Below are 13,803 nucleotides of genomic sequence, written 5' to 3' on the forward strand. Positions count from 1 at the left end.
AGTGTTCACCCACCAATATGAGTGGTTACAACTTTTATGCACTTTTTAAAAAAATTACATCCTCCGGCCATTGCAGAGGACTTTGTTCAGACACCTTTCACTAGGTAGATGAATTCAGGTTTTGTGTTTCTCAATGCAAGAAGACATCTCTTCAAGTCAAGAAGAAACTGTCTCCTAGAATATTAAGAATGGCTTAAATGATCCCAGCAAGATTTGGGACCTTCTGAACCTTCAAGACATCTTCATGCTGAAATTCTGAAAATACTGAGAGCTTAGACAACCACTGCAAATTTCAGTTTCTCCCTAGATTAAAGGAAAGGTCTTCTCTTCCACTGTCCAGTACCAACAGGTCATACTGGGTTTCTTCCCTCCTTCCTGGACTCACTGGGACTAGAGGCAGGCTCTGACACAAATGTCCTTTACTGCTTTTCTGCAACTGCAGCGTTTCACCTCCAATTGCTTGTACTGCCCGTTGTGGTTAAGTCACTGATCTAGACAGAGCCACCTTAACAGGAATTTTGGATGGGTCTTAGTAAAGGGGAGGAAAAAAGAGGACATAATGTTTAATTATAAGAAATGATTGAAATAGGCACAGACATACCCCGGGTGCCTCTGCACTGCAGCAAGCTCTAAACTTGTTATCGTTAATGGTTTAAATTTCACTGTGCTAATCATTTCAGGACACAAGCCTTTCTTGATAATCTAATGAATTATTCCAACATCCTTCAGCAAAAAAAATCCTCCATGACAGCACTAATTACAAGACGTTTTCCCAGTGCTTATGTAAAATATGACAGAGCAGCAGCTTAGGGAATTGCAGAAAACTGCTTCTAATTTCCACTGAGAAACTGACAAACACCTCTCTTTCATCTCTCCCAGCTCTCAAGTAAGATTTAACTTTCTCATTTAGTTAATTACCGAGTGAGGATCATCATTTTCCCGGATCGGAGCGGCACAGAGCCTTTATCGTGTTAACTTGTGAACTTGATCGATGGCTGCTGCTAAAACTTAATAACTTCACCCCCTGGCAAATTGTAAGATAAATATAATAGGAGAAACTCTGACAGTAAAAACCTGCCAGAAATGAGCGCTGTGTTTATGTTTCTTTGCAGGCAGCAAAAAAACAACCGACAGCTTATTACTGGGTGCGTGTTACTTATATTTAAAAGACTCCAGGCAGTTAACTTTCTGCGTACTGTTCAAACTTTACTCACAAGATAAAAGACACTGGGGGAAAAAACCCAAGCAATGGAATGACAAAGAAAGGAACCACGGAGGTGTATGTCCAGGGGCCAAGGAAGGTGGGGAAAGATAGGAACTTCACAACGGAAGCAAAGCCATGCTTGAATCTATATCCTGAATATTCTTCAAGATTGACCACATTAAAATGCCCACAACTGTGAATCCAAACATGAAACTATTTTCACCAGCAGCAAAAGCTCAGGATCAAGTTAGAAGCATGTGGGAAAAGCAGAGGGATTAAAAAGCACCAGCATGGCCATGGGATGATTTGGTTTGATGCCTGAAAAGGTGCTCTTAGCCAGAGAACGTCAGCCCAGCTGACTTTCCCAAAGTTACTTGTGTGGGCATGGAATTGCTCACCATAGCCCTTGATGAAGTAGCACTGAATGCCACAACAATATAACCAGAGCAATGTAACAAAAATGGTGCAACCAAGCCGAGGTATGCCAGCCCTCCATGCCAAAGGCAGAGATAGTTATTTGAGAATGCAGTTCAAAGGGTGTTTTTTGCATGGCCTAAAGGCAGTCACACCATAATTAAGAGAATACAGGCTCAGTTTCTATGACCGGCTTCTTCTTTTTTGGGCTTGCAATTACCAAATGCTACAGATCTGATTCCCAGACTGCCAAGGCGAAGCAGAGAGGAAAGAAGCTCCTTTGCAGCTCCTCACTGGCAGCTCCCTGTAAAAGAACTCCTTTGCTTTGAGAATTGGGGGGTGGTGAGGGGGTTGTCTCACCGTAAAAAACACGATCTCATGAGCCATAGCACCTGAGAGACATGAGTAGGGCAGCCAGCTCCTCATTTTTCTCCTTTGCAGGATGAACCTGCTTTTCCAGTGTTTGAGTTGACAGCAAGGCTACAATGCTAGGTCATTAAACAACTCACTCCATTTACTTTTATTTTAAAAGCTCAGTTTAGAATCTACCCATTTCTGCCTGCCTCCATCTCACATAACAGCCTCTGTGAGGTTAACCATGGGTTTAGCTCATATATGGACTTACTCGCTCAGTAGTGAATTACTTTCCACGCTGCAAAGCTCACTGAAACATTCTGAAAAACGAACATAACCCAGAAGTAGATGATCATCAATCACATCTGAGAGTCAAAAAGAAAGCACCATGAAAGAAACCACAGCATCTCTACAGTTTACTTTCAAGAGAAAATTCAAAACACACATACTGAAATTAACAGCACCCTAGGAATTAGCAATTTTGCTTCTCTGGAGCTTTAGGCTGCTTGTCCACATCTGGTTTCTAATCACACTGCAGAAAAGCTTTGTAAGAAAGGCTACATCTAGATGAAAGATCACTGGAATTACGCTGGACACAGCAGCCCAACCTGCTGCACTTTCTGAAATCCTGGGAGGGCAATAGTTTTCAGAGGTACCATCTAAGTACCTATGATATGGTGTCAGCCTGGAGGGCACCTGGCTAAGGATATTACCTCAGATACAGGAGAGAGGGAAAAGGCTGCTTTTGTTCAAGGCCAGGAAAAGCTGCAGGCACCAGAGAAGTAACGTGGGGAGTCTCTCTTGGGACTGGGGAGACAGGACTGAGCCATGGGCACTTGCACACAGGCTATACAAAGAGCAGCAATAATACCTTGCTGGACAAGATGCTCCCCTCCCACACTGCTACACAGTAAACAGCAACAGGGAGGAGATTAAAAAACTATTCTTTTAAGCTAATACTTAATGTTTCAGACAGGCTAATAAAGTTTAATTGTCTGGAATCTCATAGCTCTTACTGTAAACTTTCCTTCGATATAGGTCTCCCACCTAGATTTTAAGTGTTGACAAAAACCTCCAAAATAAAATTTCTCTGATGCCAGCAATGGATGTGAATTGGGAGTCCCTCTCCTCCTCCTCATCTCCAAGTTGTCTTTGCAAATAACAAGTACTGATGAGAAATCTGCTTGCATCAGCACAGCACTGGCATATGTTACTTTCCCAAACTATGATCCCTGACCAAATGCCTATCTAGACATATGGGGGGGAGGGCAGGCACTATCACTCTTAAAGGAATAGATTTCAGAGCACACCTTTTACTAGCTGTAAGGTGATCATACACTAATTTCAAAGCAGACACTCCAGTAACAACAAATCTCTTCCAGGGGAAACCACCAAAGGAAATGCTTTCTTCCTTGGCATGGCCACCAGAACCACACTTGAATTGCTGGGACCATTACATGTTATTACTGCTAATGGAGGGAAGGAATATTCACATTATGACTTGGAGAATCAGTCTACTAAAGTCATCAGGTAATGGCCAGCAGCAGCAAAGTGCTCATTTATGTCAGGGAGAGACATAAGTAAACAATGCTCTAAGCAGCAGTTTCACAGCCTTCTGGAACAGTTGCTTCTGTTTTTAAAACACCCAAGCATGATCTCCTGCATGAGTGAAGTCACTCTTTATGGGTGTTACTGTTGATTTCCTTCTTACTTCACGTGCTCCCTTAACATTGAGAGAAAGGCAGTCAGGAACAGGTAGATGGACTCAAGTGATTCAAAACAAGGCCGAAGTAACAGTGAAGACTGATACCACTGTGAACAACACAAAGAGAGAGAGAATAATCGTAAAAACCTGTTATCTGCTCCCAAAACACTACTGAGATTTTCAAACCACTTGGTTCTGCCTATGTAAAGCTTTTAGCACCAAGAAACACAAGCCCTCCAAGACTGCTTACTCAGTAGTATTTTCCATGAGCTTTTCCTTTGAGATGCATTTTGTTACCAACAACAAAGAGGGCATACGCACACCAAACTACTTGGCCAAGGCAATGTGAGATTCAGAACTGGAAGTCAAGAATATACACACTAGGTATCATATAATATTTCCCAGCTACAGGAGTATACATATTTCCAGGCATACTGGAGAGATATAAGAAACAAAATCCCAGCAGCATTCTGAAGAAGCACAAGATTCATGTATGTGCTCTGTTCCCATTGCAAATGTACTCCTTGGATCTGCTGGAGGAGTTGGCTACATGAGCACTCCCTAACCTATTTCAGTCAAAATAAGCTTGTTAGCAGAGACCTGCTATTTAAAATGTCTACACTAAAACACCTCATCTTAACTGAGAGCAGGTTTGCAGTTTTGCTGACAGATCCTGGAGGGCAGCAACTTGCAGCAGCCAGGCAAAGGCTGCATGGTATTCTTTTCCACCAGTACAGCCAGATCAAGAAGAGGACATCTCAGCAACTCACACTGGCTGATACCAATTCTACTGCTGTTAGCAGCTACCACAGAGGCAGCTGTAATAGCTTACATCCATTAAAGATTCTTATACAGGGCTAAGTTAAAGTTGGTCAGTGGTCTGCAGCCAAAATCTTGAGATTTTGCCTTGTAGCCTCCTATTATAACCTCTACAGGGTCATGCAATAACCCTCTCTCACTAATGAGCATTGTCTTTTTGAGATCAGCTGTTCTGCTAAACTTCCAGTCAAACGTTACCTTCCTGGCAAACTAGGGTGATTCCCATGGAGGACGCCCTGGATTGCTAAGGAAGATGGATGTGTTTTGCCCAGAGAAGACTGGGGGTTATCCACCAGCCTTCCACTACCTAAAGGGAGGTTCAGAGGAAAGAGAGACAGAATCTTTTCAGAAGTGCGTAATGACAGAAAGAGGAGCAACAGCAACAGGCTGTAGCAAGCAAAGTCCTGGACATTAAAACTATGAGTGGACAAAGCAAAATGAACTGATTGTGAAGTAATCCTCTTCTGAACAGGCAGCTGGACCTCCAGAGGTCCATCCTACCTTGAAGTTTTCTTTGACTTTATATCTTAAGATTATGTTGGTCCATTCTTTTATTAGTACCTGGCAAAAGATTTATGACCTGAGGAACAGACTCCAAGAATCCATGCTAAGGACAATGAATTCTGTATCTTCAGAAATTGCATTAAGTTGGATTGGGCCAAGTGCTGCTGATATGTGAAAGCACATGACAGAAGAAAGGCAGAAACCAGTACCCTCTGCTACAGCAAGTGACCAGGTCTAACCAGAACAGAGCTTCAGAAAGGCACATGCAGCTGCACAGCTGAGCAGACTTTATCCCTATCAGCTGACACTCAAATTGCATAACTCAGAAGCCCAAGTCACAGACTGTTCCACTAGGGATCCCTCCTTGGCTCAGTTTAGCTGCCAATAATCTTTCAGAAAAATACCTCAAACTAAAGGAGAGAGGGAGCTTCCCATTACTCTTCTCCCTATAGAAGACTCAACCAAAGTGGCCGCGTTTGAATGTAGCATATAAACAATATAAATCCCCCAGTAAATTGTGGCAAAACAGATTCACTTGGCCCTATTCCACATACTGTATTTTCCACATAATGTTCCTCCACTCAAAGCCATGATTCTGCTATTCCTTTTAATGAGTTTGTTAATAAACAATGAAAATAGCATTGGTTCACCTATATTTCCCTTTCTACAAACAAAACCCAAGTTTTCTCTTTTTCATTCCATTCTGAGAGTTACTTTCCTGTCTTATCAACAATGTTACCAGATTTCTCATATCAGATACCGATGGAGTATCTGATGTAAGAAATCTCTCTTATCCTCTTGCACTGGTGCATCCCATTTCTAAATTTATCTAACAACCACCACCATTTTCTATAACTTCTACTATAATAATTGGCTAAGCATCTAAGAACCTATTACCTGCTGAGTAAAGTAGCTTCTACTTCCAACAGTTTAAAATGTATTCTCTTTTAAATACCATTAGGTCTTCTATGGTGAGAATTTTTCTCCTTTGTGAAAGGAAGAGACTATTAGACTTTAGCACTCACTATTTGCTAAACATCTCAGTGATACCTCTCACTTGTTTTCTGTATTTTCAGGTAGCTCACAATAGCTGTATTAAATCTAATAATAGTACACTCACAAACATACTATTTGCATGTTCTCATTTAGGAAGAGCAATTTGGGCTCATGACTGGAAAAACCATATGCAACTTCCTGCTACAAAATAAAATTAAAATGTCAAAAAAGTCAACGTTTCCTACCACAGCCCAAACTCTGAGATGCACCACTGACAGCCTGTTCCTCGATCGAGGGGTTAGAGCTCCCTCTAGCACCCTCCACACAGAAGAGCCATAGATGCTAAGCTGTGACTATCTGATCTCATTCAAAGCAGTCTTGGGTAGTGTTGTTTGTAATTTTTACTTGATTTATTTTTTTTTTGTCACGTGCATAATTAAGAACACATCCACCAGTTTATCTGAAATTCAAGAGAAACAAGTGTCATTAGAAATTCCCTTTATAACTGATTAAAAGTATTCAGATTGCTGTAATTAACTGATCTCTATTTTAAAATGTAATTTAGGACAAGCTGAAGGATTATCATGTCAGCTGTGTGTACAATGTGAGATGTAGCAGAAAGTAAATGAAAAAGTTGTTGAAAATTTTCAATTTTCATGGCATAAAAAATCTTGCCACCTCGCCCCCTTTTGGCTGATGAACATCCCAATGCAGCTGACTGCAGTTGTGAATAAAGTGTTTCTATTTCACATTAAATATTCAGTAATGCCTCTTAAGTAAAGCTAAAAAGGTGCAACAATTCTGAGCTCTGCACAATGCTGAAGACAGAGAAACATCTCACGACAGAAAGAGTGTCAGGCCTTTTCAATCATAGGTTATTACTTATTAATTCTTGATAAACTGAAAGCTGGCAGAACAAACGTAAAAATGAGAAAGGGAAATGGGAGCCAAGTCTTTTGAGTTTTATTCCTAACTCTCCCACTCCCTTCCTGTGCTGCCATAGGCAAGTCACTCCACTTCACAAGTCTATCAGTTAACCAGATGTGTCCAAACACACTTCACACAAAGACAAAGCACTGCTTAATGCTGGGAATGAAGCCTCAGCACCAAAGGTGCTGGTTGGGGCAATGTCACAAAGCGACAGCACACCATACAAGTGTAAACTTCCTCTCAAGTGTCAGCAAACAAATCTGTCACATAAAAGCTGAACAAAACAGACTGGTTAGCAAAGGCATGGGCTCACTTCACCAGTTAGAAAAAATGCAGCAGTACTAATTGTATCCACAGCCTTCCAAAGCAGAACCAAAAGGTGAGCGTTATGAAAAAATTTCAAGTTGAGTTTTCTCAAACTGAAACACCCATCTAGCACTCCAAAATCAGTACAGACATGGCAACAACTCACATCCTGAAGGTAAGTGCCCTAGGGAAGATATGCTTTAGGTAAGTTTCTTTAGTCATCACAGCAATTCTGACGTGTAACCACCGGGGGACTTCAGAACATCGCCTGGGTTTAGAAGTTTGTGATTTTAATATTTGTATGTGACAGAGATGAGGAAATACAGTAGGATGTGCTAGGCTATCCACAGCTACGTTTTTATGTCTCTGACAAGTCCAATAAGAAAGACTAGAAGTAACTAGACCCGAGTAGATGACAGAAGCACCTGACCAAAACTTCCCAACATCGCCTGCCCATGTCCCTCAGTCCCATCTGTCAGCTGTCCTTGCCATTTTGGGCCCGAACTCTGTACACAGTCCTGCTGCTGCACCCAAATCCTGACACACAGACCTTTCTTCTGCAGTACAGATGGCATCCAAGGCCATTCCTTTTATCCCCTTAAGAGGACTTGGAGAAAAGCACTGGCAACAACGTCTCTCTCTCCACACCTCTCGCATGTGGCAGGAAAGGATTATAGTGTGACATCTGACCTGTCCCGCAGCAGTGAAAGGACATCTTAAGTGAAAAGCAAGATCTCTGCAGTTGCAAATCTGTTGGTTGGGCTGGTGACCTTCAGCTGGGTGTCTCTTGGGCTGACATCACAATCCACCTGTTCTGCCCCCACCTCCACAGAGCTGTGGAGTAGGTCTGAATGTAACAGGTAAAAGGTGGTGCTGACCACCCAGCAGGAAGGCAGCAGCAGCAGTTCCCCCCACACACAGGAGCAAGTACTGAAACTTTTGAGATCTGTGGTTACTTCTGTAAATTCACAGCAATATATCTCCTGTCCTTTCAGGGAAACAGTTTGCAGCTGGTTTTGTGTTTTTGTTACTTCAAGACTACATAACTTGATGTGGTCCTTGGTGCTATCTTAGGAGATAGAGGCAGGCAACAGCTAGGGCAAAATGTAGCTTTTTTAAGGAAAGCATGTGCTGGCTTCATTTCTCGGTGCAGTCTGAGACCTCAGATTGTAGGCAGGTGTTCTGTAGATGCAAAAGCCAGGAGAAGCAGGTACCTGGCAGTGGAGCTTACTTGGGAATAATGAATTCAATGCTGACTATTTTGCTGTGAGCAGAAGATTGGACCTCCTGAAGTCTTTTCCAACCTAAGTGACTCTCTATTTCTAACCTCACTATCAAAGTTCACATACACTTAACAGGCTTTTGGATAGTTACAATTGTCGGACGTTGAAGTATTTAATTTATCATAAGCAAAATGTGCAACTCTTTTAAAAAGATGCTGTATAGAGAATTATTTTTAATAAGACTTTCCAACTCTAGGGTTCACAATAATTTTTTGCAGCCACTAAAGATCAGGTTCTTCAAGAGTTCTGCAGATATACCTGCCCTTTGGCTTTACAAGTTGAGAGCAAGCAGTATTCTTCTGTTCAGACATCCAATACTGACTTTCAATTACATCCATCCAACTATTAAAAATATTTCAAAAACTATTGATTTTTTTATGACGCTTGTGTTCTCTAGGAACTTCAGCTGCTACTCTCCACAAATTCTTGAATTCCAAACAGATCTTCACTTATAACCTTAACCAGTTTCAAAATTCAGGTTTTACAATTAATTAACTGCCTGTGAAGTCTAATCATCTGCAGTCTTCTAAATCCAACCTTGAAATAGTCCCATTACAAGCCACCTCAGAACTATTTGGGATTACAAATTATGATCCAGAATAGGGCTGGCAGATCTAAATCAACATGGCAGGAGAACAACCTTGTTCAGCTCTGTAGTTCACATAATTTTGTAAAATACAGTGACTTGAAAGAAAACAACAAATGCACATAATTGGCATTAATTAAGAACATTTTTATTACCTACAATCAAAGACCTATAAGGAAGGTTTACTTGTCAGAGAGGGAGCTTTCTTTGCTGAGAAATTACAAGTCTTAGTTAATTAACCATCTAATTTTTTGTAGTATAGTTGTTAAGTGGTTTTCACTTTTATTTTCTTCTAAATGAATGTTAGTCTAAACAAAAGCAGTTGTTTAAAGTGAGGTCAGAAAAAAATGCTGAAATATTTTAGTCTTGTTTTAACTGAATTCTCAGTTTGTTGTCACTATTACAAAGGTTTCGTTGTGTGTTGAGAAGCAACAGGAGTTTTTCAGACTTTAATGTTACGAGAAGACAGTTGAATCTGAACCTGTGCACACACATTAGGATAGATCTATTGTAGTTCACAAATTCAGGGCATCATGAAGGCGACTTTGCCTGCTGGGCACAGACAAACAGCCTAGTCACATGAGCTGAGCAGGTAAGGACTACTTGCCTGTCAAGATTCATTATTATGGTAAAATTAAAAAAAAATGCAGCCACTTAGAATACTATTTTCGGGACTGGGAGCACAACTACTCTGCTGCTCATTTTTAATTTTTCTCAGCAGTAAGGTTCAGCAATGTATACAGTGACTACTGCTGTCTCCCTTCAAGCTGCAGCCTCAACTAAGCCATCGGTTACAAGCAACAAGGGACTGCCTGCCTTGCTGAAGTCATCTTAGGTATGAGCTTCCACAGGCAGACTAATTCAAATCTATTTTTGTAAATTACAGATTGTGTTAAATATACATGAAGGAAAATATGGAACAGTTGCTTTTACTGCACAACATGAGTTATTTCCCATTACAAGTTCCCTCCGAGAAAACTATAAATTTTAAAATCTGCCAATTAGTGGCAGTGACTACTGATGATTCTGTATTCCAGTCAAGCAGTAGTATTTGCTGAGTACTGCACAGGGCAGAACAATATTCCAGGAAAATCAAGGGACCATGATACCTGACAATAACAAGCTGAAGGATGCAGTGAGTTACTAGTCCAAGCTCTCCCTTTCAGAAGGATGCAGGCTGTGTCACTGCATCAGCCAGAAGGATTAAATCTTTACATGTATGTAAGACTGTCAATACCTGAAATACAGTTCAGGGCAATAATTTGACAACTTTTGCCTCAGAGAGAGTGATCAGAAAAGTAAACACAAATAAATACTTCCTAGAAAACTAAGTCCTCAACCACAAATGCTCAAACAGCTTTTTTCTTCCATTTCTTAAATCATAGAATGTCCTAAGGACCATTCAATTTGTCCTAATAAAACAAAGCAGGTATGACAGCTCTCTAAAACTATACATGGATAAACATCAAAAATGGAACAAGAACTAGTAAAACAAAAGGAATAAACAAAGAACCAGTGGTACAATCTCTCCATGAATAAACTAGCTTGGAAACTCTAGCTGGGGATTTCCAGTCAGGAGAACAATTGGGTTCTGTAAAAATCTTCTGATGGAACCAGTGGAAAAAAAAGACTGCAGACCAGACCTTAACTAACTGTAAGACAAAACTTTGTAAGTTCACTGAAGGGACAAAGTAGTGTCTACAAGATAAGAGACTGGAACCAGTGACCTGCAAGGTCCCAGAAGGTGGAATCATAGAGTCATCGAGGTTGGAAAATCCCTCCAAGATCATCAAGTCTATCTGTTAACATTGCTAAGTCCATCACTAAACTAAATGCCACATATACAAGCCTTTTGAATACCTCCAGGTCTGTGACTCAGCTTCCCTGGGCAGCTTGTCCCAATGCTCCATAAAACTTTCAGTGAAAAATGTTTTTATAATAGCCAATCTAAACCTTCCTTGCACAACTTGGGGCCATTTCCTCTTGTCCTGCTGTTTGTTACCTAGGAGAGGAGGCTGACTCTCACTTTTTTACACCCTCTTCTGAGGAAGTCCTAGAGAACAATAAGGTGCCCCTGAACCTCCTTTTCTCCAGGCTAAACAGCCTCAGCTCCCTCAGCCACTCCTCACAGGACTTGTGCTCCAGACCCTTCTCCAGCTCTGTTGCCCTTCTCTGGACTCACTCCAGCACCTCAGTATTTTTCTTGTAGTAAGGGGTCCAAAACTGAACATGGGGTTTGAGGTGCAGCCTCACCAGCTCTGAGTACAGGGGCATGATCACAGTCCCGGTCCTGCCAGCCACACTACTTCTGACACAAGCCAGGATACCATTGGCCTTTTTGGCCACCTGGGCCACTGCTGGCTCATGATCAGCTGCTGTTGACCAGTACCCACAGGTCCTTTTCTGCTGGGCAGTTTTCAGCCATGTTGGCCCAGCCTGCAACTCTTTCTGGGGCTGTTGTGATCCAAGTGCAGGACCTGGCACTCCACTCTCTTGAATCTCATAGTTTGCCTTGGTACATTGACCCAGCCAGTGGAGATCCCTCTGCAGAGCCTCCTACCTTCAATACTCCACCCAATTAAGCGTTGTTTGTCCATTTCCTGAGGGTACACTCAATCCCCTTGTCCATATTGTTAATAAAGATACTACACAGAACTGGCCCCAGTACTGAGCCCTGGGGAGCACTACTGATAACTGGTGACCAGCTGCATTTGACTCCATTCACCACCACTCTTTGGGCTTGGCCAGTTTCTCCAGAAAAATGCTGCAGGACATGACATCAAAGGCTTTACTGAAGCCTAGGTAGACACATTGACAGCGTTTCCCTTACCACAGATCAGGTTGGACAAGCAGGACTTGCCCTTCATAAGCCCACGCTGACTGGGCCTGGTCACCTGTTTGTCCCATATGTGCCTCGTGATGGCACTGAAGATGATGTGTTCCATGGCCTTCCCCAGCACCGAGGTCAGACTGATGTGCCTGCAGTTCCCTGGATCCTCCTTCCAGCCCTTCTGGTGTAACAAGGCTGGTAATGTCTTGTTCTGCAAGAGACATTCATCACTTTACAGCTCAGAGCACACCTGAAAAAGCACAGATGCAAACCTGCTGATTGCCAGCTAAGCAAACTGGCTTTGAATGAGTAGGGAACATTGATGGGACTGTGCACTCCACTTTGGTAATACACAAAGATGGGGCTTCATTCCTCTCTCATGAATGACTGGAAGAGCTGTCAATTTTCAGTCTGGCATGTGCCCAGTGAGCTTGAGCCTATCTGAGATTTATGAAATGTACAACCGACACCTTTCCACCATGTGCTGAACTGCTGAGTTGCACATGGCACACAGGAACAGTACTTATTCTGGTGAGGTTTTATCCATCTATCTTGAGTCCAGGAAACTCCCAGGTAATGTCAGATTGCCTTGAGGCCATATTCACTGTGCTTGTCACTGGTTTCAGAGGATACCCCCCATGGTGTCTGATACATTTACAATAATGGATTACATGGGAACAGGGAATATCTCTTTTCATACCTTCACTGCCTCCAGGTAAACCCTCACAGGATATGGGACAAACCTTTGAGTTCTTCATTCACGTGATGTCTGGATGTCAGATGAAGATCCAGATGTGAGCAATGCAAGTGACCTTAGAGTCCCTGACATGGAGGCACTTTTGCTGGAGGAGCTGCCTTCAAGTCTCACTGGGAAGATCAGGCCAAGATCTGCTGGGCAGCAAGACGCTGCAACTATGAACTCCGTTTTCTCCAGGACAACTGTCTATTGTTTCCACAATTAGAAGAAAAGTTATAGGGTTTATTTCAATATTGTTGCTGTCTTGTACCTTTAACTGATCAGTTATGTGGGTATAGACTGCAGTGGCTATCTGGAAACTCCTGAGATTGCAAAGAGCAAAAACTCAGACTCAGGTGCCAGCTGGATCCCAGTATGACTCCAAATCAATTCTTACAACCATCAAAACCTGTCCCGCCAGTTGATAGTGAGTTACTTTGAGAGAAAGGAGATAGAGGCAAGTGTCTGACCTCCACACAAACTATTTATGTTGAGTCACCTGAGGTCCTACATGAGATGAAAAGTTCTTTAGTGCAGTATCAGGACACCCTGGAAGAAAATGAGGACAGGATTTCAAGTGTGTTGATCTGATTTTTCATATTAGAAGGGATTCTACCCATCAGTACTTGATGCAAAGAAGCTAATATGGTAATAAGTGCCCAGAAATAAAGGTAATTACATATTTGGAAATAAACTGAGGGTAAGACATCAGGTTGTCCTATGAGAACTGCTTTAGTCTATTAAGCATTACTGTAGGATACGAGACTGCAGACTCAACAGTGCTGCTCCCATTTCCCAACTGATAACTTATCTATGCAATGCATAAATTCACATTTCTCTTACCCACCTTCAGGAGAACTACAAGATATATTTCAGGAACTTGTACTCTAAAATATGCATTAATTCCATTAGTACAGCAAAGGTTTTATAATCTCTTTAAAGACAAATTACATTCTGGAACAGTTTATATGTAACTGTTTAGCTAACAAAAAAGCCTTAATAAGTAAACTTACAAAGTTATTTCTCTTAAAATAAATGTTGTGTTTTAAAGTTATTAAAAAATGAGTTTAACATACTTACACTTTATATAACAGATACTATGTTTCACTACCCAAGAAACAAAATTACTATGTATC

At 41.6% G+C, this 13,803-nt stretch overlaps 1 protein-coding gene across 13 annotated transcripts in view; it reads right to left on the reverse strand.

The window, feature by feature from the left end:
• The window catches only part of BTRC (beta-transducin repeat containing E3 ubiquitin protein ligase), a 119,989-nt gene that overhangs the window by 32,168 nt on the left and 74,018 nt on the right, over window positions 1-13,803 (reverse strand). The window contains exon 1 of one of the 13 annotated variants that reach the window (XM_039708800.1): window positions 11,996-12,145. The exons of the other annotated variants lie outside the window; for them this stretch is intronic. Within the exon in view, the coding sequence (XP_039564734.1) occupies window positions 11,996-12,046 (51 nt within the window). The 5' untranslated portion in view covers window positions 12,047-12,145. Of the gene's footprint in view, window positions 1-11,995; window positions 12,146-13,803 lie in introns of those variants that run through there. 13 annotated transcript variants of the gene reach the window in all.

Source organism: Passer montanus, unplaced genomic scaffold (genome assembly GCF_014805655.1).
Source record: "Passer montanus isolate IOZ18808 unplaced genomic scaffold, ASM1480565v1 scaffold21, whole genome shotgun sequence".
In the NCBI taxonomy this organism is placed as follows: Eukaryota; Metazoa; Chordata; class Aves; order Passeriformes; family Passeridae; genus Passer; species Passer montanus.